The sequence below is a fragment of the Drosophila erecta genome, unplaced genomic scaffold (assembly GCF_003286155.1).
Source record: "Drosophila erecta strain 14021-0224.00,06,07 unplaced genomic scaffold, DereRS2 tig00000021-arrow-pilon, whole genome shotgun sequence".
Taxonomy (NCBI): domain Eukaryota; kingdom Metazoa; phylum Arthropoda; class Insecta; order Diptera; family Drosophilidae; genus Drosophila; species Drosophila erecta.
The window spans coordinates 21,861,419-21,884,366 of NW_020825198.1; the positions used below are offsets into that span (position 1 = coordinate 21,861,419).

The 22,948-nt window shown below is 43.4% G+C and overlaps 1 protein-coding gene across 17 annotated transcripts in view; it reads left to right on the forward strand.

The window, feature by feature from the left end:
• Positions 1–22,948, forward strand: part of LOC6543690 (poly(rC)-binding protein 3) — a 45,744-nt gene that overhangs the window by 15,379 nt on the left and 7,417 nt on the right. For 8 of the 17 annotated variants that reach the window (XM_015158677.2, XM_026978115.1, XM_026978111.1 and 5 more), the window contains exons 2-8: positions 11,668–12,220; positions 19,003–19,059; positions 19,120–19,236; positions 19,331–19,424; positions 19,488–19,651; positions 19,764–19,883; positions 22,669–22,809. In XM_015158677.2, the coding sequence (XP_015014163.1) occupies positions 12,122–12,220; positions 19,003–19,059; positions 19,120–19,236; positions 19,331–19,424; positions 19,488–19,651; positions 19,764–19,883; positions 22,669–22,809 (792 nt within the window). In that variant the 5' untranslated portion in view covers positions 11,668–12,121. The remainder of the gene's footprint in view (positions 1–11,667; positions 12,221–19,002; positions 19,060–19,119; positions 19,237–19,330; positions 19,425–19,487; positions 19,652–19,763; positions 19,884–22,668; positions 22,810–22,948) is intronic. The other 9 variants (XM_015158683.2, XM_015158681.2, XM_001973665.3 and 6 more) reach the window with 3 other exon arrangements.

Consider the following 22,948-nt stretch of genomic DNA (forward strand, 5'->3'; position numbering starts at 1 on the left):
TGAAATTCTATATAAGCTCGGACTTTTCCCGTCTCCATTGTTATATATTCTACTATACATCGATCACAATCTATACCATTTTATCTTTATTAAATCTATTATCTATATTAAAGAGTGCAGTAACGCTGGTTTGTGCACTGGTTTGCCTGCCACGATTTTACCCTTACTGGGTTCCAGATGACGTGGCCAAAAAACAGTTGAAATTGATAAAAAGAGATTAGCCGTCCCACGACGGCAAACTTTCGAATGAAGTGGACTACAACTGGGTACATTTAGTGCTTATGGGCCTGCTGAGTCTGTATATGGCTTGAAAGTTCAATATATCGGATTCGCGGAAATGTATCAACCCATCAAAGTTGCATCCGCATACACCGAAGACTGCTCCAAAGTTTGACACAAGTTGGAAAGCAACCGAAACTTTAAGTTCAACTAGAAGTTTTTGGGATTTCTGCGGGAAACTCTTGAGCTTCCTCTTCCAGCTCTTTTAGCTGTTCCTAATTGCTGCACGTTGCATGTTCTCGGGTTCAGCTGGGGCATATAGTGAGCTACCAGCTACCAGCCACCAGCCACTTGCACCGAAACCAAACCAAACTGAACCCATCATAATACCCTTGAAGGATTTTCTGTGGCCAAAAGCAGAGAGACTTGGCCCGACTTGAATGACCGACCGACTGATGTGTGCGGTGGCTCCGAATCCGGATATCTTTGCTGTTTTGGCCGGGCCAAGATTGGAACTCAACTTGAACCAGGAAAACATGTTTGCAACTCCAGCTAGGTGGCAATGAAAACTGTTGGAAAAAGCCAAGACAAAGAGAAGAAAAACCTGCAGGTTCCACAACTTTGACTTCGGCTCAGTGAGGATCGGATGGTGAGGAGGAGGCACGCCAAACGCCAAGTTTTCCTGGCCAAACCAGCCATGGTCCCCCGTTTATTCATAGAACATGTTTGGCCATTTTCTGCTGGCTGCAGCCCCGACTTCCGCGCTTCCCGCTCCATTCTCCCCTGCACTTTATGTAGCTTTGGCTTCTTTTTGTTTCTCGTCGCTTTTTGCCCACTGCAGCATGCATTGATGCATTTTTCTTGCTAACAATGGCCAGTTGTGGCCAAGAGGAGGGCGGGGCCCTGCCGTTTTTCTCCTTTCTGTAGGTATGTTGGCCCGGTCTGGTCTGGTCTGGTTCGGTTCGGCTCGGCTCGGTGCCGTGTGGTTCGCTTTCTTTCTCTTTTTTCGGAATGGCTTTTCACGTTGTCGTTGCTTGTACTAAATATGCTCTAAATGCTATTTATTCCTTTTCGCCCGTATCTGTGTATCTGTGTATTTTTGTGTGTGTGCGAGTGGACTAGAGGGCGGTTGTGTGTGTGCTTCTGAGCAGTGAAGCAGCATTAGTTCTCGGGATCTCCTTCTGAAAAGCGGGTAAACAAATTAAAAATGCTCTCGACTGCACCAAAAATACAAATAGGATATACTAGAATTTAAAAAGAGTTTTGCTCTCTGTTTGCTTAATTGGTATATCAAACTGAGTGGTGAGTGGAGAAGTTTGTTAAATAGTCCTTCCTAAAGACGGAAAAATGCTGTATATTGAACGATTTCTAGGTTGGCCAACGCTGAATTTGTCTATAAGTGGGAGCCAATTTCAAAATTTCCGCTTAGAGTAAGTGGTTCAACGCAATGATCCAAGCATAGTACTGTGTTTAAAACAGGTAGGGTATGGACTGACCGAAATTGTTCTCTTGTGCTAACCAAGCTGCACATCATCCACCTGTACATAACGTACATGTATGACATGCATATCTCCCGTTCTAGAGCTCTTCTTCACCGACCGTTTGGCATATTTTCAGCAGCTTCCAGCTACCCACACATTACCCCAGAGCTTTGGCTCTGGCAATTATTTCAAAAAGTGATTTTAGTTATACAAAAATATTGCATAACTGCTCTGCTGGTGGTATGGTATGGTGGCGTGTGGGTTGGATTGGGCTATGGTTTCGTTTGGTTTGGCTTGGTTCGGGTTCCCCCTGTAGCCCGTCCTAAACTTTGTGCGGTATTTTTTATTTTTATTTGCATTTTTGGTCCGGAAAAATGTATGAATTTCGGGAAAAGCTAAGGAATTTAAATTCAGCCTTAGTTAACCTTTAAGAACTGGCATTGCTGTCATTTCGCTGGCCCTGAATCGCTATTGCGATTGCGGATTATCTTTGAAAGAGGCCGCCAAACGGCACTTGAAATGTTTGCTTTCTCGCCTGCCAACTTCATCATCGGCTTCTTGTCCAACTTTGTTTGTTAACCAATTTGCACCGAAACTGAACCAGAGTGAAGGCAACGGCGATGGAGTCGAAGACTGGACCATCAATCACAAAAGTTTTATTTGGCTATCTCAGAACCAGACCCAGAACGTATCTTTTAGGTGGCCCCTGGCGCTATATGAAGATCTTCAAACGGAGAGAAAATACAAAATAAAAGTAAACCTTGAACAAAAGCATTTTTCAAACATTTCCTTAAGCGTTTTGCTCAGATTTCATTAGGCAAAAGCAAACTTTAACCACGGAGAAGTATATAGAGTAAGAGGAGCCAAGAGAAGGGTAACAGAAGGTAACAAAGGGTTTCCGAAAGGCTGTGGGCAGCCTTTCCTTTATGCGAAAGCTTTGTGGAGCGCCTAAAAGAGCTCTTTATTAGGAACCAATATGTTATTTATGCTCTGCGTTTTAATTAAATTTTTAAACATTTATTTGCCGCAGCAAATTTGTCCTAATATACGTTTACTCGTACTCAACGTTGCTACTTTAATTGAAATTCCTTTCCCATTGCGTTGTTTTCCCCACAGGTTTTTTATTTTGCTAAGCCATAATTATATTTCTGGCCATCTCAAATCCAATAAGCATTATGACTTGCCGCTTTCCCAGTGCCCTCAAGACATCGTTTTTCCTGGCCTCCGCCCGAAATCGACCCTCACATACTCCGCCCCGGCTGAACACACAGCCGCCTGAAAATGTAATGTACTGCCCATATTTTGAGTCTAAAAATAGCTGGGAGGAAAACTTTTTGGCCCGCCTTCAATTTTATGGCCTCAACGACTGTCGCGCTAAATATCCGAGCTCCTGGTCCAGCTCCTTGCCCTCCTGTCCTTCGGGAAGAGGAGAGGAGCTCCTTCTGCAATGGGAAACATTTTTGTCGCTTTATTGAATTAAAAATTCAAAATTTGCTCTGGCAGGGCAATTTCTTTCTCCTCTCGACGGCATCGACAGCAAGCCGCCCTTGCCATTGGCCCATCATTAAATTAATAAATTAAAATGGAAAGCACTTTGTTTCAGACTTCATTTTAGAGCTCTCCACTTCCCTCTTTGGGCACAAAAGCGATGAAATTATTAATTTATGTCATTTACTTACTCGGAGCTGAAACATTTTTAAATTAGCCCCGACGTTTTATTAAAATGAACGGAAGAGATTTTCTAACGCTCTATAATTGGAATTGAGTTTCGGTCCGCCTGCAAAGCGCAAAGCTCATTAGGGGTTATAGTTAGTTGGAGTCGGATGTTACCATGGACTGAGTTAACTAACCGAACTAACATAGCGTTTCTATTAATTTAAAATGGAGAAATTACCATTTGTATTGATATTAATTGCTTTTTTCAATCACTTCAATGTATAGAAAGTTGGGGTTTCTACTATAAATATTATTTTCTCGAAATTAAATTTGATTTATGTTTTTCTTAATTGCAAACTTTTATGATCATAAGGTTTTCCCTTATAACTCGTGTTTTTTCCACAATTTCAGTTGCATATTTTTTGTTTTTGTCCCACTGTGCCTGACATCGGAAAACTTCCTTCGGGCGCATGTCTGCGTCTTCCTGCTCCTTAATAGATTTTGTATTTTGATTGATTGCCTCGCTTATTCAATTGTGTTTGTTGTATCCCCCACCTGCGATGCTCCTCCAATCCCCACTAAACCAGTCGAGCGGGCTGAACCTCCCACCTCCTTCTCCGGGGCTCAAAGTCGCGTCTGCCTTGGCTTATGAAGCGTGTGATTGCTTTACTTACAGCTCCGCTCTAAGTTGGTCTGGTCTGACAGGATTTAACTGCATTATTAGTTAAATCTGTAGCAAAAATTTCAATATCGATGCGGTAACCTTATCCTTTCTCCGTCTGTTTTCTCGTTTCCAGTTCCTTGGGGCGTTTCGAGAGGGTGCCGGGTGTGGGAGAAACCTAAATGAATTTTAATGCCCTTTAAAGCGACTTTCATATGCTGACTGGGTTCATGTTCTAGTTGCTATCGTTGTTGTTGTTGTTGTTCTTGTTGTTGTTGCGAAACCATACTAGGCACCCAGTGAATGAGTGGCTTAGACGTGCACTGTCAGATACTTTTCGAAGTGCACTGTTGCATAAAAGCCCAGAGCGAAAAGCTCCCCTTCAGTCGCTACCCCTCAAATGGCCAACTTTTACGTCAGTTTCCATGTAAGCTAATACCAGTCGAAAAAGGTGAAATCGCCACGCCTCTCAGATTGTATCCGTTGACATTTGACCGACAAATGTTTGGGAGCAAAGGTGTGGATATATCAAAGAGAGAGTGGGAGTGATATGACTGAGCTGGGCTTTTTCCCAAAATATTTTCCCAATTTCCTCTGGGCGTTGCAGCGATTTTGCTGCAGCATTTCGGCGAAACGATAGCTGCAACATCCTGCACATCCGCTTCTAATTAGGGAAGAGATAACAAGATCGGTCAGTTTATTCAATTAGCTAATTAATGGCCAGCCCTGAAGGGGTTCCCTCTTAGCCTTAATTGGTTTCGAAATCCCAGACTTAAAATTACTGGAGGGCTACTTGTGGTTGCATTGCGATTACATTTCAATTGAACTTAGATTTAGGTTCAATTGAAATGAGAACTTTAATGAACATCGTGCATGTTATCTGTTAGGGACTGAGTAGTATTAAGTACACTTATATTTAATGTAATTATTTTTCAATTCTCAGCGTTTTTTTTACGAATAATGTAAACGTATTCATCGTACTCGTTGGGATTTTAAAACCATTTTTGTGCCAACTTGAATGCTGTCTCCATTATACTTCACCTAGATAGAAATGGCTAAGAGACTTTGTTGTATTCAATGGGAAACAAATCTTGTTTAAGAAATTAACGCCGCCTTTGATGGCTGAAGTCTGGCGATGATGATGAGCATGGACGATAATGATGATGGTGGCACGCCAAATCGCATTTCATGCTTTGGCATAATCATCTTTGGGTGCTAAAAAGGCGAATGCCCCCTGAAGAGTGAAGGTGCAAAGGAGGTGGTTTGGGGCGGAGGGTGGTGCCTGTAATTTATGCGACTTGCAACGGTGCCTTCCGCTACTGCAACAACAAAACAAACAAAGATAGAAACAAACGTGGCCTGGGCCATATTTCTCAGTCGGTTGTTTTTTCTCCCTATTTTTCTAGTTTTCTCCTCTTGTTTTTAATAAGATTTCTTCAAGCAGACGATGACGATGTCTCAAGACAGGTGTACATGCCACACAGGTGCAAGTCCATATGCTGCCTCCCCGTGCGTGTGTGTTTTCTTTTTCTGTTCCTTTTTTTGCGAGGCAACATTTGTAATGTTTCGCCCCGTTGACGTCGACGGCGTTAATAAAGATGCGCCTCCATCTTGGACCTAAGCCCGCTGAGCTGCAGCAAAAGCTAGGTGGCGTCCGTATTCACTTGTCTATGGGTGGCCTACTTAATTTATGAGACGCGAGACTTCGTTGCACTGAGAAAAGAAGGAAGACGCTGGGTGGAAACGGAGGGCGGGGGTGCACTTTGTAATTAGTGCAGGGTGCAGAGCGTAAATCTGCAGCCAAAGAGAATGTATCTGGCAGATACTTAAAGCCTCGCAGGCGACAACCAGCGACAACGGAACAGAATAGAACGGAACACAGCAGATAATTTGCAGAAAGACATGGCGAACATGGTGTGATTGACCGCGTTAGAGCAAATAAATGAGGAGCAACAGAAGAGCTGTGCAAATGGGTGAATCTCCATGGGTTCTAGGGTGAGGAAATGCGGGGTAATGGTAAATGGTAATCGGCTGGAAACTTTAGGGATAATTTGATGGAATGCAGGGAAGAAAGATGTCTAATTTCAGAAGTCATACAATATACAATAAGTCAAAAAATTTTAAACATGCATTTCGGCCAGTTCGGCGGCAGTGAGTGGCCTTATTAAAGTTATTATCAGGATGCCGAGCGCACAGGCTGCTGCTAAACTTTTTGCTGACACTGTGCGTGTGTCCGGGCAGCCACAACAAAGAGCTATCTGGGGGATTTTAATGTCGAAACGAGCAGCTATGGCTGGAAATGATTTGGAACGACTGGCGGAATGGAAACGTAAATGCACAATAAAGTAGAAGGATTAAGGATTATGTCACAGCCACACACATGAATGGAGAAATGGGGATACATCTGGATACACAGATGGATACAGAGAGACAATGCAACAAACAATGACAGAAGTGACAAAAATGTTGGAACAGGTTTCCCTGCCCTGTTTTAACTTTTTCATTTGGCCTGGCATCAGCATCCTTTATCATCCATCCTCGTGTGGATGATGATGAAGACGATGTGGACATGGCTTTGTCAAAAATGAAGACAAAACGATGATATATGTGACACAGCCAGAAGCAAGCCCCTTGCACATTCAAAGTATTTGGATACCGAAACGTCGGCAATGCGAAGTGACATTTAATTAGACTGTTCCAAACTGATGACCGGGTCAAGAACCATAATCACAAACAGCAGCCTTTGAAGTAAGCAGCAGCCAAGAGAGCCAAGGGGGTCTAAATGGGGGAATATTTTAACTAGGTCGCCGGATGTTCTAGCCTCCGGAGACTGTTTTGTTTTTGACATAATCAAGTCAAAACTCAACTCTTGAAATTTAGGCATTCTGAATGAAAGTGTTTAGTTTACTCGTGCCTCGTGCAGCTTTATTTATTAATCCAGCAGTTTAGTTTTAGTCATTAAAAGGGAATCGACATGAGGGTTTGTTTCTGCTAAATATGCAAATCCTTTGCCCAACATGAAGGAAGAAGCTTATGCCAAAGTAATTGGAAATTAAATTGGGGGATTTCCGTGAGTGGAAGTAACATCCACGTGACAATCAAAGCCGTAACCCACTCACGACTCACGTTCTCAATGCTGGCTTTTTGGATCCAGCGGCTGCTCCCCGTTGATGGCCAATAATTGCTTTATCATGGCGAACTGACTCGCGGAGAATATCATTTTACCATTAATAGGGGAGCACGAGGGAATCCTTTTTGGAGTAGAAAACTATACAATACACATAGAAATGCTGTAATGGGCACGGAAAAAGATTGCTTTTTCTGGCGAGTGGGGGGGTCTATGGTTATGGCATATAGTAATTTTAATAGGTCATCATATTAAGGGATTCCCCAGCAATTCGTTCGCTCTCCGGTTATGGTTACAGTTGGTATTCCCGGAGCGGGGCGCACTGTTTGTGTATCGATTGTGTAGCTACGGATGCTGGGTGCGACCACCCACTTGCCACCCAGGTTCCGCCCATATTCCACCCATTTCTCTGCATGGTTATTGGCCATTTGCCCACGCGATGACATGTGCGTTTAATTGCGTTTTACTTATTTGACACAAATTAATATGGCAGTCGCCATTTGCCTCGCCCTTTCCGAGCGCCCGTGTCGAATCCACGTAAGTATGCTATAATTTTCCCCTAAACTCTGTTCTTGGGTAATTAAATATTTCTGCCACACTTGCTGCTCCTCGTTGGGTTAGGTAGCACAGAATAATGCCACTTCGACTGGGGAAAAAGAGAGAACCCTTCAACTGGCAAGTGGCAAATGCTTTAAAGTTTCCTGGGACTGTGTGTGAGTGGCATCCACCGCATCATAAATCAAATTATGACGACCTGACCAGAAGCGGGAATCATAACCGAAATGTTATTAAGTGCTACCCAGGGACCCAACCAAGAGACATAGAACTCGTGCCCAAGAACGTCGAGCTATCCTGAAGCCCTTGACCATTTTCGACTGGAAAGTTTGAGTATTTTACGTTATAAATATTAATATTATTACAGGAGACGACACAAGTTTTGGTATGTCGCTCAGGCCGTGTGTGTACACATAATTATGCAATTTAATGAGTTTTCTCTTTGCTGTCGCAGCCCCCAAGCTACCCAGCCTTCTACCTTCTGCCTTCCCTCAGATTTCCCCATCCAGCCCATAACTCCAGCCCCTTTGCTAGGACAACTGCACATGTGCATAATTAATTTGAAAAATTAATTCTATATACAGGAGATGTCGAAGGTGCTGGGTTATATTTTATCATACGATCACAGGTTAATCTGACATACGAGCATACATTAAATGATGGAAGCGTGTTTATATGCTACCCATTAACAAGAAGGCCGATTCTTCTTTTTGGATCTGCTCATCAAACGTTTTAATAACTAATTAGGTAAATAAACAATATGCCGGGATATTTGCAGAATTGCGAAAACATACAGCCAGCCAAGGTGAGCAGTGTAACGAAAATGTTGTTAGAGGCAGATGACGGCGGCGATGACGATGACGATGATGATGCGGTTGACTTGGCTACAACAACGCCGTCGACGGCAACGACAACTTGACATGGGAGCCAGGTCTGGCGACTAGGAGAGACAGCCGGGGTGAAAGCCTCCGAGTAACAGCCTCCTCCGCCTGCTGTTGATGTTTGTTTGCAGCCCAAACTCCGGGTCCCTGCCACAGTGCCTCCTCTCATTTTCCCTTGACTGCCATAAACGAAACGAAACCTCCTCACGACGGCGATGAAATTGACGTATAAAGTCAACGGCGTCAACAAAGTCGCTCCTCCACTCCGCTTTTCCGTTTCCCAACTCATCGTCACATGGAGCACATGACAGCACTTTTGAGACATGTGTGTGTCACGTTGAGCATTTAGCGTTTATTGTGTCTGTGTCTGTGTATTTGTTTTCTTTTTTCGAGGTTTTTCCAAAATTGAATTGAAAAACTGGCTGAAGGGTGCCTATGTGATCCTAGGTCCTTCGGTATATTAAACTATAACTCGCTGTCCCGCTTGCCAGGATTTTGAATTGAATTGAAATGGCAGAGTATGTAAATGAAATAGAAACCAATGTTTTTATCGGGCTTACTTCAATTTGCCGACTCTGATGAAGTTGGCTGCAGAGAACAAGAGAAGAGAATGGATGAGCAGATTCTTTGTGATTTGTGGCTTTGTTTTTGTCTTGCAGGAAATTAGAAATCTTTTCACCCAGCCAAGCCGCATTCACTATCTCTGACGTCCTCGGTGTGTGCGTGTGGAAAGCCAAAGAAAATTAGAAAGCAAACTGGTTTGGCTGCCATTACAGACATTGGCATTTTTATGTCGAGTTAATTAAAAGAAAACTAGTTATGCTAGTGTACGGCTCCTTCTCCACCAAGAAAAAGTCATTAAAAAGTCGGAATACAGTCGGAGTCGAAGCTAAAGTACGTGTATCTGTCTGTCTGTCACACAGTGCGTATGATTGATAATGAGTTGAGAGACGGAAACGAGTTGGATGCGTCGAAAGAATAGAGTTTTGTTGAGACTTCTTCATTTTACTCAGCCCATCCTTTCTGGCCAACGCAGAGATTACACATTTCCTGCAACGAAACCAATTTTTTTGTATTGCACTTGGCTTGGACACTCGCGGATCCCTCTCTTTATCCTTGCCCCACAAAATCCCCTATTGTGGGCAACCAGAACTGTCATTGTTGTTGCCCTGCCGGCTCCTGCTGCGTAACTCCTCCTCCGCTTCCGACCTTCAACTGCGGTATTCCCCGGTGTGTAACCTTAAGACATCACCGCGGGCGTTCCCCAGAGTCGAGCAATAGATATTACCATGGGTTTGTTCGGTGGCTGGGAAGGAGTGGGAGGGTAACTGACTGGTTTCCAATGGAGGCTATTGTCATACCTATGGTGCAATTTACATACTGCCAGCTCAGCTGGGCAGGACGAAGCTGGAAATGTAATTTCTAATTTGCTTTCATCTTTAATGCGGACAGATGTCTGGTAAAAGGATTCCTGGAATATAAGCCCAGAAAATATACATGCAAGCGTCTCTTAATGAACCACAATAGTTGCTTTCTAAGGAAATATATTATGAATTAGATCATTTTTAAAAAGTGTGTGTTTCTAGTTCAGGATCTATAGTTCAGGAGATCCCGACATGCATACGAATAGACAGAGGTACATATCTAAATATTATACATTTTACAATACGGCTCTTTACAATACAAAAACAATATGAAAGGAGGGTGATAGGAACTCAATGACTTTAGTAAATCGACATATCAGGCGGAAAGTTATTCTGACATATTTCAGTTGGGGGATGTCAGGAGTGATGATGGGTTGATGGAACCTGTCATAGGATTGTGTGGGAAGAGAGCCTGTGCGGGCTCTGCAAGACGACAGGTGGCTTGCCGTTTCTCTGGATAGGTTTCTTAAAGCGAACAGAAAAACTGATTCTACACGGATTCAGTCGTTACGCTGATATGCTGATAGAACCAATTGGGGAACAGTATGGATAGGTGTATGGATCTGGCATTAATAACCACTTAGACTGGCTATTCCCATGGACTTTCGGAGAGGAGGAGTACAACCGATGACCGCCCTCAGAACATTCAAATTAGACGTGGCCGTGGAACAGGTTTTCCTATTTTGCCAGTTATCCTGGCAAAAGTTAAGTGCAAGGGACTTCGGACAAATTATGCGCATTTTTGACGGGGAGTCCGAGCTTCAGAACGGTATTTCTCTTTCTGTCTAGGTGAGCTGAACCGCCGTTACATGGGGAATTAGTGCGCATAATTTCATAAACAACTCTGCCATCAGGCATCAGGGATCCCCTGGTTGGGGATGTGTGGTGTGTGGTGCAGGGAGTGGGGCGTGTAGCCGAGGGAAATGACAGGAAGCTTTTGGTAGTCATCGCGTTGGTCGCTGCGCAAAAATTTCTTGTGCCCCCCGGGAATCATTTTTGCCTGATGCCGATGTTGTACATATCCGTACATACGAGTATGCATGTGAACACGGGGTACATCGAGTTATGCTGGGAATTCGTTGATGCGGGCGGGGCAGCAGGGAGCCAGTGAAAATTTGTACGAGTATCTGTACTAAATTTCATATGAAGTGATTTCAAGCGTAAGAAATGTCCCAGCAACAGCAGAAGCAGAGGGAGTACATCAATATTATATGTATATATCTGTATCTCGAGTACACAGTCATGAGGCGCAGCGTTTGGAATATGCGGAAAAACTTGGCGCAGGTTCAAAAAAAAAGTCCGAAAAAGCAGAGAAAGAAGAATTTCATATCAAAATTACAAACAGGCCCAGGACAGTGGCCAACTCTCCGCCAGAAAAATGTGGATGATGAACGAGTCCGGTAGGGGATCTCTCGTCCCGTCCGCATTGTCGTTGTTCAGCTCAGCCAAAAGCCAAAAGTGCCGGAAGTCGTGAACTCAGCATGGGAATGTGATTAAATGCATTGCTGTCACTCTGTGCATAAACTAAATTTGACTAATTTCGTTATTTATTGGGCCGAGTGGAAAATTCAAAATTTCTAAATGGCAAATTACATTTTTGAAATGCCTAAAATGATTAATGCGTGCCAAACTAACCGTTTCCATTTCTTCTGTCTCCTTGCAGCTTAGACGCCCAACAAATATACATCTCTAAATGCATCAGCTAAGCAACAGTATTTTTGCTCAACAATAATTATACGAAAACTCTGAACACGTAGCCGTGATTATTTGTTGCATTTGAATAAAAACGTTGAAGATACGGGCAGCAGAGAGAACGCAGCGAGCTTAAGCCAATAACGTAGTACGACTAGCAAAAGACACCACCAATTTAATTTTATCTAGATACATAAATACGCATACGCAAGCAAAGTAGCCAAAATATCTATATGTTTAGTACGTGTATCGGTCATTTATGATTGATATACTCGCATAGCAAAGTTATATTTACAAAACCCACAACTTAATCGGAAGGTGAGCCTGCAAAAGACAACTGCTGCGATACAGACCGCCGAGTACGGTCAGATCCACATACATTTTCATCCAAACCGCGTTTAAACAAAGCCAGCAAAATAGATACCATGGAAGACAATAACACGAGCAGCAGTGCGGGCGGTGCGTCCATCAAACACGAGGATCCTTCGGTGACACTCACAATAAGGCTGATTATGCAAGGAAAGGTAAGCCAAACTGTATTTTATTCTCAAATATTTTACAAATGTAGCTAAAAAAGGGGCATCTATCGATGGGGGGCTCCCCTTTGAAAAGGCTGAACACAGAGAGTTGCCGAAACAACTCCATGACAACCCATTGAAAGTTATACATATATTATAAGTTAATAGGCTCATATGTAGAGGTGTAAAAAAGAAAGCAAGTCTTTGGAGCCACTCCAATCAAAATAGGCAGCCCAAAATATAAACGCTTTAATGCACACCATTGAGCTCTGGCATCTTAAATATTTATGGACCTCTTTTTCAATTCGCACAAAATCAATAACTGCGATGGCAGGCGCAGAATGGGAAGGCAAACAAAGGGCAACCCGGCCAGAGCAAACATTAATGAAAAAATTACACATTAACGCGTGAATTTTGTATGCAAATTACAATTAAATACGCGCCCGTCACACATTATGCCATTGCATTTAAGGTAGATGAAATGGGGCAGAGTCGGGGATACATGGGTGTATATAAGTGCGTAGAGATATAAGCACTGGGCCATAAAAACGAGACGAAGTAAGGCATCGGCTATTAAACAATCATTACGGCTCCCAGATATGTGCAATAAAAACAAAGCAAATAAAGTACACCACTTTATAAATTGTTTTCATTGCCCACAATAACAAAATTCGAACACACTCGCATCCATATCGCATGTATGTAAATGCTGCACGGAGAAACGGACATCCAGCGGGCTATTTCGCATAGCAACTCGGCCTGCGGGGCGACAGGTTAAACCAGTCGCAAAAAGATGGCATATAAAAATAAATATTAAAATATTTACCGGGACGAAATTAACCACAAATCGAGGACAACAGCGCATTGTGTGTGCTTTAATCAAGGGAACTGTTTTGATAGCAATTGCTCAGCACAAATACCCCCAGGCGATTCTCTTGCTATGAAAAAATATGTGAGCTGAGAGTTCAATTGACGTAAATGATGCTTTAGTAGATCCATTCAAATATTGTTTAATCAATAAAAGCAATTATAGCGCTGCTCTTGATTTTGGGTTTGTTTAAGCTTGCCTAAAACCCATATCTCTAAAGTTAAAGATACTTATTGAACTCCAGCCTCTTTATTACACCGACTGATTTACTGCATTCAAAGTAGTCAAGCTGAGAGCGGCATTAAACAAAGCGATAGGAAAACAGACACTAAATAGCTGCTTATTTATTTAATAACAGTCAACAGCCATTAAAAACTATTATTCAACGACATTAGTAGCCAGCAACAATCCCGAGAAGGCTGTCACGCAAATCCGCATCGTGGTTGTTGTTTCTTGAGCTGAGTTGAGTTGAGTTAAGATGCGATGCGATGCGATGAGAGGCTTGCCACTTGAGAGATCTTGGCCAGAAGATGGAGGGAACCCAACTCCCCAGCACGCGTTGAGTGGGCAAAGCCGTCATTTATCTTTTTCAGTCTTTTCCCCAGCAAAAGCTGATTTGCAGCGGGTTGGCCCAGGCATCGATTTAATTATAAGTCTTTGGTCGTTGTTGCACATTATTTTTATCCCACCAAGATTTGAGGGGCCGCGGCAGGTGCACATAAGGCGACAGGCAGGCGGAGTGCAGCGAGGTGTGCGGAAGGGGCTCGTTACATGATGTGCAGTCGAAAATTGGCAAAAAGGCCAGAAATATGTTCAGACGCGACAATTTATAGCAGAAGCAGCAGCCAAGCACACAAAGAAAGCAAATTAAGCCAAAATGGAGGGGGGTAGTCTTTCTAGCAGAGATTTGGCTACCTGGTGTGGAATCCCTTAGACGATCGCGGATCTCGTGAGTAATTGCGCACTTTTGGGCTTTTACACAATGTGCCAGAATAAATAAATATTGTGTAAATGCAAATGCGAATTCTGCACATTTGCCGAGATTCGCTTTTCCTTTTCTTGCCAGCACAAGGATTTGGGCAATAAATTCCCAAGACACTTTTGTGCGGCGCCGACAGACTAAGGCTGTCGTTTGTCGTTGTTGCTGGTATTTTGATCGATAGTTATAGATTAGCATGATTTATGCGCTTTTTTCAACAGCCGCACAGATGTGAATAAATTTGAAGCGCAATGCAAATCAAGTGGCGAGCAGGAAAAGGAGAAAAAGAAACACCAGCGCGGCAAATAAACAGCCAAGTGCTGTCAACTGAGTTGGCTTGAAAATGAATTGAACACAAATCTCGACGGCCGTATCGATATATGAAGCTTAATTGCCTTTAAAGAGCGGAGACCTTGTTTTATGGTACAGATGTGATGAGATATAACTAATGTATTGTGGGGAATGGTTAGGTCTCATGAATTTCCTTGACACAAGGGGGAATCATTAGGAATTGGAAGCCAAACTTTGAAATAGTACACTGCAATGAAGAAAATATGGGCAATTATAGCTGCGTTGCATTTCCAGTAATTAATATATAAATACAAAGTGGGGAAGCAAAACGTGTTAAATAATATTGAACTCAATTGCCGTTTGTGATTAATTCGAGTCATCATCGCATAAATCTGCAAGCGAGTCATAATTGCAATTATTCATTAATGAAAAATTGAGTGTACATCTCTGTGGGTAGGTACAGTCAGCGACACAATCGTATGCACTTTCAGGGCAGGCAGTAGTGCAAGGCCAGAGTTGCCATTGTTGCCCAAGCATATATTTTTGATATTCTCCAGCGTCTCTAATTAACTTTGGCTCATTATTTCCATGACGAATGTCGCACTCAGTCTCTAGGTCTGAGTCAAAATCGCAGTTGCAGTCGCGTCCAAAGTCGTGATGCAGTTAATTAATTTATGAAAAATGAAAACTGCAAACTGGAAACTGGAAACCGGGAGGGAAAATCAACAACTTTGCCATGCAATCGAGCGACGGAGTGCGCAAAAGAGCACCTTTTCCTTTGTTTTGGGCCCGGCTGTTTGCTTTTCTTTAAATTGGTCGTTTTTCTGTACACCTTTTTATTTCTTGGCAGCCGTACGCAAATTGCATAGAAAGAAACCGAAATGTGGGTTGCTCTCTCGCCTAGAATTGTAGGGCAGTAGACAGAGATATTTGTTGCAGTTTGCAGTTTGCAGTTGTTCTTATTTCTGAATCATGCATTTTTAATTAGTGAAATTGCACGACGCCGACGACCGAAGGCACCTTCATGTGAATTTTCATCCCAGTCCGCCACATTTCCCAAGCACTTGTCTAATTTTAATTAACTATTTTCCGAAGCGTCCGACTTCAGGGCTTGGTTGCGCGATGGATTTCAATACATTCGTTCCCAAAGTTCGTTTTCCGTCTTCAGGAGTTGCTAGTTTCATCATCGCCACAACTCAATTACCTAAATTGAGGCTCAGAGCTCTCCCGGAGTGCATTGCAGTATCCCTTCAGTAGGAGCCTGTAGGAGACATTTCTCTTTCGCCCGTGCGTTGTTTTCGTTATTTAATCAAATTAAAAATATGCCACTTGCTGCGTGGCAAGGCCCTGTCCGGCATCTGGCCCTGGCAAATTGTAAATAATTTAATTGTACAATTTTTTGCGTTTCGCCTGCCGCAGCAGCAGCAACAACAGCGCAACAGCGCAACAGTGCAACAGTAAAGACTATAGCCAAAAATGCGAATTGAAAAGTTTGCAGGGCGACAAATGCGCCGGATGATTTATTGGATGGGGTGGTGGAATGGCGCTGGAGGAGGCGCAGGGGAAGTGGCACATGTGTGCCACAGCAGGCCATATGTGAGCTCCCCCGGCCCCTGCACTGCTCCTTTCCCAGATTGCATTTTCCAGCATTTGTGGCAAGTTTTTCTTGCATTTTTCCTTTGCAACAGCAAACTGCAGCTCCCATAAATGGTTCTCACGGTTTCGCAATGGCTGTCGCAGATTTTTTGCTGCCGATGGTGTTGCTAGTGTGGCTGCCGCTATGTTGCTGCTTTTCGCTTATTTTTATACAATTTTCAACGCCGCCACACATTAAGACCAAACATCGCAGAGATCGGAAGAGGGGAAAAACATGGGACAAGTCATGCTACTCCAACAATTTTCGGTTGTTGTCTGAGTTAAAGCTAAGGCCAAAGCTGCGATTGTTTTCTTTTTCTCGTTATTTTCTCCTTTCTGTCTTTCTACTGGCTGCTCCACTAACATCAAAAACTCTTTTCCCCAACTCCCCCATTCAGTCGCTTTTATTGTGGCCCGCAATTAGCGTTGTCCATTCTTCGGACCTTAGCTTTAATGCGTTTTCAGTTATTGTTTGTTTCTCCTCTCCGATGCCATTGTTATTGCCGTAATCTTCAGGGCCGTAATCTTCCATGTTTCGCCCCATGGTGGAATAAATGGAACTAGCCAAATTTTGTGCTTGGATGGACATTGTGTGAGAATATACAAAGAGATGTGCGCAAAGAATTTGGGATGGGCTATCAGATCTACATATGTCACTTATGCAACCACGGTATATCTAATTAACTGAACTAGAATGGCTTTTGCATTAAATAATTCAGTGCTTTAATATATTATTATCTATTATTATCTATTATCCATTATCTATTTAAAATCACATGTATTGATTAGAAACAAAGCTCTGATTTTCTAGTCCCATCAACAGTTTTACCATTTTTAATTGAAGGCTTTTATTGGCGAAAGGCCAACTAACTTGTAATAGTCCCTTGAGCTGCAAAACAAAGCGAAATCAATAGCAATGAACAGTCAAATCTTATTTCCTGACCACAGAACGGAATGTGGGCATTCTGAAATGGCTGCCAGTCAATGGCTGCATGTCAACTTTCCAATGCATATTTTATGCAAGCAATCGCAATCCCCGCCAGAATCGGACTGAGCCCAGCGAGCTGTGTGGCTCGAACCCAAAACATTCCATTCGACAAAATTCTGTCGAAATGTTCCAGCTGGGCCGCACCGCAAAGTGTTTTCGCATACAAGACTCGCACGCATGTGGAAATCGGAAAATGCGAAAATGCCAAATGGTTCATTGTTGCAGCAGGAGCTGTGCCGAGGAGCGCTGTGGATTTAATTGCCGGCGGGGAGGCCATTCGCCGAACCAACAGCCGAGCAGCAGGGTGTTGGTAAGTGGATGAGGTGGATGAGGTGGCTGAGGTGGGCGAAGGCCAAATCAATGCAATCGAGTGAAAGTCCCGAATCTCGCTCTATTCACAGTAATAAAACGGCGTTGGATTTAGGACGGACGAGGGGATGAGATCCGATTTATGCAAATTGCGCAAACTTCTGAGCGGAACTGAACTGGCCCGCAATCGCAACGAGATAATTGAATGGAAGCTACGCACTGGGCGGAATGTGGGCTCTGGGTGGGCATCTGAGCGGCTTTCGGCCAGATTATTAATGATGATGACGAGGCCGAGGCGCTGATGAGCAGCCATCAACCTGAATGGCAACGAGGGCCGAGTGCCACCGAAAGTGCGTAGTCTCTAGGCCACTCTGCACTTAAATGTCGTGGCCCAGATGAGAATTTAGCTAACTTGTCCTATAAATTACACTGGTCGCCCAGAAATTCGTCTATGAGTGCAGACAGGCGTAGAATGCATCTGAGTTGGGCTCGACCATAATTGCGCCAATAATTATGCCAATACGCTCTGACATTTCTGTGCAATAAATATCTATACTGCCGAATAAACTGGCCTGCATCCATTTCGCTCTCGTGAGCATAAATTTTCTGGCCAAGAGTGGCCAGAACGCAAGCACCGCATAAAAATCAGATAATGTGAGGGGAGGGTCAAAGGCGGAGGCAGTTTTCCCTCGCACATTGTTTTGCCCAGCCTGCATTTTGTCTGGCAAGCTGCCCGAATCAAGATGTATTCGCTGACTCTGGGTGCGCTCTTTTAGTCTTTCAGTCGGCACAATGGATTGCTGCACTTTGGATTTGTGAAGGTTGTTCTATGGTTTATGGCCAGCAAATTGAATGGCTGAGAGTGGCAACATTTTGAAACGACCAAATAAATGGTTTGAAATATATATGGGGAGCATAGCATTAAACATAGGCAATTAGCCAGTACGAATGATGAAAAAGGCTGTACGCTTGAAACAGTCAAAATGTGCTATTCTAACTAGATTTATAGCTCAACATACATAATTGCTTTCTTTGAAGTCCTTCCCATCATATTTTAAGTATAGCCATCCCTTTAGCTTTCATTTAGCGACAAAACTCCATTCAGATATATTGATTACCCTACCCGCGAGGTGGGAACGGCGCTTGGAGGAGGACACCTCTTGGCCATATCCCTTTTGTAGTTCAGCTCCTCCCATTTAATTTTCGCAATGGTTTTTTGTTTAAAAACTCTGTTACTGGCTGTGGCAGTGCTGATATTTACAATCAATTAAAACACGTAAAACGCGCTGGCCGCAAATTTCATTACGTGCGACAGTTTCCAGCGACGACAGGCGACTGACTGTGAAAGGGAAATGGGATCGCTTCGGGCTGGCTTGGGTTTTCTGGCTGCCACTCTGGGTGACGCGGGGTGTGGAGCGTGTGAAATGCTTTTTGTGGCAATTAAATATGCAAAAGTAGTTACACACACACGCAGAGCCATTGCTCTTCCGCTGTGTGCTCCGGCATAATATCACTTAATATTTAATCAAATTTGGGCTTCATCGCTGACAGTATCAGGCGAAAAACAAAAATACGAAACTCACTTAAAGGTTTTTCGATGTCCACAAGTGCGGGAGTGGCTCGAGCCAGATACATCTTAAAAGCATTTAAAAGTTTCTTGGCTACATTTTCTCCAGTTACAATAATTAACATATTTTCCCTGTTTTGCCTTTTTGCAGGAGGTTGGTAGTATTATTGGTAAAAAGGGTGAAATTGTCAACAGATTTCGTGAAGAGGTAAGTCCCTCATCCCAAAGGCTCTCAAAAATCCGCAACTAATTCGGTATTCTTCCACAGTCTGGTGCCAAAATCAACATTTCGGATGGCTCATGCCCGGAACGTATTGTGACTGTGTCTGGTACAACTAATGCAATCTTTTCGGCATTTACGCTCATTACAAAGAAGTTCGAAGAGGTATGTGTGCGGTACAACTGGCCAGTCCCTATTATAGTCGTCCACCAGGCTCTAGCCTTTCCAGTTCACATTACTAACTTCTGACCCGTTTCAGTGGTGCTCGCAGTTCAATGATGTAGGCAAAGTTGGAAAAACTCAAATACCCATTCGATTGATTGTGCCCGCCAGTCAATGTGGATCGTTAATTGGTAAGCGGATTGAAAATACAAACAATAGCCACCACTAATGCCATCAATTTGCACTCGGGACAGGCAAGAGTGGTTCAAAGATTAAGGAAATTCGTCAGACCACGGGCTGCTCCATCCAAGTGGCCAGTGAAATGCTACCCAATTCCACGGAGCGGGCGGTAACTTTGAGCGGCAGTGCCGAGCAGATCACCCAGTGCATCTATCAGATATGTCTTGTCATGTTGGAGGTGAGCTTGCTATAGACTATTCAGGAAACTATTCCAACTAGAGTTTCGCTCGACGAAGTTTATTAGAATTCTCCTTTTATTTCCGCAAGTTAATGATTTTTTTCTCAAACAGTCCCCGCCACGCGGTGCTACCATCCCGTACCGACCAAAACCACAGGTCACTGGCCCCGTTATCCTGGCCAATGGACAGGCTTTCACCATCCAAGGAAACTACGCGGTGCCCACACAAGAGGTATGTAGGTGGACGTCTGGCCGAATTCTCACCCAGAAAACTAGGCTATACGTGTTGTTAAGATCAGTGAACAGTGTTGTGTACTCTATTGCTAGCCACCGCTGCTATATATCTCGCTCTGTCTCTATCTTAACCGACCCCACATGAGTCCAGCTAAACAATTTCGTATCTATTTGAGTTTGTCCCGTCCAAGCCCAACTATCTTTTTGGTTATTGCGCGACTTCACTTTCTATTTATCCTCTTAATATTTCTTTAGTTTATGTTATTATATTTCTTTGTCCATATTTTACTCTCTCTCTCTCTCTCTCTCTTGTGTTTCCGCCGAATATCCATTGCCAGTTTCCCTTGCTCTATAGACCCCGATTATTATTTGCAATTTGCAACACCGTCCACAACTCCCTCCCCTCTTTCTCCGTAATCTCTTCACTTGGAGACCCTGATTGAGTCCATAGAAAAACCTCCTGCGATTTGTGACCCGTTTCTGACCCTTCTGAACCCAACCTCACAATCTACTGTAACGATTACCGTTAAAGAAACCGATTCCAAAACCGATACCGAACCGATTACCGCTCCCAATCGTCGTACCCATGAGATTCATCTATTTTCAAGTCCAAGTGGTGACCCCGAACAGTGAACTAATGTGTTAACAAACTTTACAGCCATCGAATCGCCGAATATAATTAACGAAATTATTTAAAATAAACTTTAAAATATGTACTTTTGTTTTGCTTTTAGTTTCTTTTGCACTCTCTTCTCTCAGGTTAAGAGCGTGTGGCTGCGAGGAGAGTGCGTGCGCGTTCGGTCTCTCTCTCAGTCTGCCCCGGCACCTGTCTCTGTCTCACTGTGAGAGTCTGCGATAGTCTCCGGGAATCTCCGATCTCCGAGAATCGAATCCGCAGCATCCTGAGGGAAGAATCCATGGGTTTCTTCCGCCTCAGAGAAAAGTGTTCAAGGCGTGGCGAGGCGAGGCGAGTGAGTTCGTGTGAAAGAAAGAATGGCTCGCGGGGAGCGGGGGCTCGAACTCTCTCTCTTCACTCTCTGCTCAGTCTATCTGTGTCTCTAAGTTCTGTTCTGAAGAGGGCTCGCTGGCAGCGTGTGTTAAGAAGTATGTTCAAACTACACTAGTCCACCTTTCTCTCCAAACCCCATCTACGTACATACATATATCCGCCATAACTATCCAACCCGAACCGAAAGTAAACATCTATTAATCAAATCCACGACACATGACAAGATCCACATAAAAATAAACTCCTATAAACTCTTTGAGCGCCAGTTAACTAATCGTATCGTATCGAATATTAAATAATTCAACTCCCATCTTTATATTACTATATACACTTATTTGCCAACGACCTGCGTTCTCGTGATATCTCTTGATTTTCGTGTAGTAGAGTCATTCATCAAAGCTTAGCTTTCTCTACAACGGATAAATCCATATGAATAGTCAACAAAACTGCGGAGTTCACCTCATAAACAAATAAAGAGCGGCTCCATCTTTAGAGGAGTTTTTACCAGAACAACAATGCCCATTGCCATTTTAAGAACAGCATACTGTTCCAATACCGTCCTGCCCGAGCCCTACATCTCTTACACTCTAATACTCTCTCGCCACTATCCTTCCATTGTAATCTACAAATATTGGTTGTAACTCTGTTAAAAATCCCACGTCAAAATCGAATTTTGTGCTCTGCAGAACCGCAGGAACCAGCAAACAACAGCTAAAACAAAACAACGAGCAAACAAATTAAATTCCATGCAATCCAATTCAGGCCCCAGTACAGTCAGTCCCGTCCACTAGAGTACAGTACAGTACAGTACAGCACAGTAAAGTTCAGTTCAGTTCTCCGACCTTCAGAGCCCCCTCGCCAGCCATTGCCCCAACGAAAAATAAAAGTTTCTCAAAACTAAAACAGACAAAGTTCTTGTTGTCGCATCAAATTCAATTAATGTCCAGAAAAAAATGTAATAAATCAAAAACTAGTTGTACCATCCACTTGCGATATCTCTCTATCTCTCTTCCACAAATCGCTATCTTTCTCACTCTCTCCTCCTGGTCCTGGTTATTGTCGGTGTTGGTTTACAATTCGTTAGCCTAATGCAGGCAGTAGTGTGCAAACCCGCCCCCCACAGTTGTCAATTTCGTTCACAATGGGTACTGTTTTGCAGGGTTAAGTTTTTGAGCTGCGGCAAAATGCAAAATGCATTTCTATATAATAGAGTACCCAATGTGATTTTGCATTGCGATAGCAGTCTAGGCAGTTGGCAACTGTACCTCATCCCCTGCGAATCTGTCGGCATTGGTTGTTGTATGAACCTCAAAACCCTTGGATCATCCGAGCCCCAAAACCGGACCCTCGAACTCAAAGTATAAACCCCATTAGATGTCATCATTTGTTTTAGTATGTCTATCCCCCTGATATCATTTAACTTTGTTCTGCGTTGCAACAAACCCCGTTGAGAACCCCCGCCTCCACACCAGAAACTGCACACACGTCTCGAAAGCTTTCTACAAGAGTTTCTCTAGCGATACGTCTATATCTAAACATGTATCTGATAAGCTTACATCTCTCCATAGCAACTACAAAGTTAAGATCTTAACCAACTTGCTCTGAAAGACATTTATTTGTGGTATACAATATTCGTTCTTCTACTTTTCTTTCTTCCTTGGCCACATAATTTGAATCGCAAAAACACACGAAACACAATTGTAATTCCACACATGCACACCAAACACACACACACACACAAAACCGAAATGATCAATCAATCGAACGAACATAGACCTGTCCAGTATTTCCACTTGCCCTGGCTACCGGCGGCCTACATGCTGGTATCTCAGGCTTGGCGGATCCTTTGTTAAAGGGGGCACATTTACAAGGAGCGATACCAGCACACCACCATCACCTACAGCAAATGCCCGATGTGAGTTTTAAGTTATCGATGCGATTCGGTTCAAGAGCACGAACATCTCCACCAGACTCTTGAAAGAAACTGTACTCGTCTAACCAATATAATCAAACGCAACATGACTCGAGAACCCAACTCCGTCAGGCAGAGCATG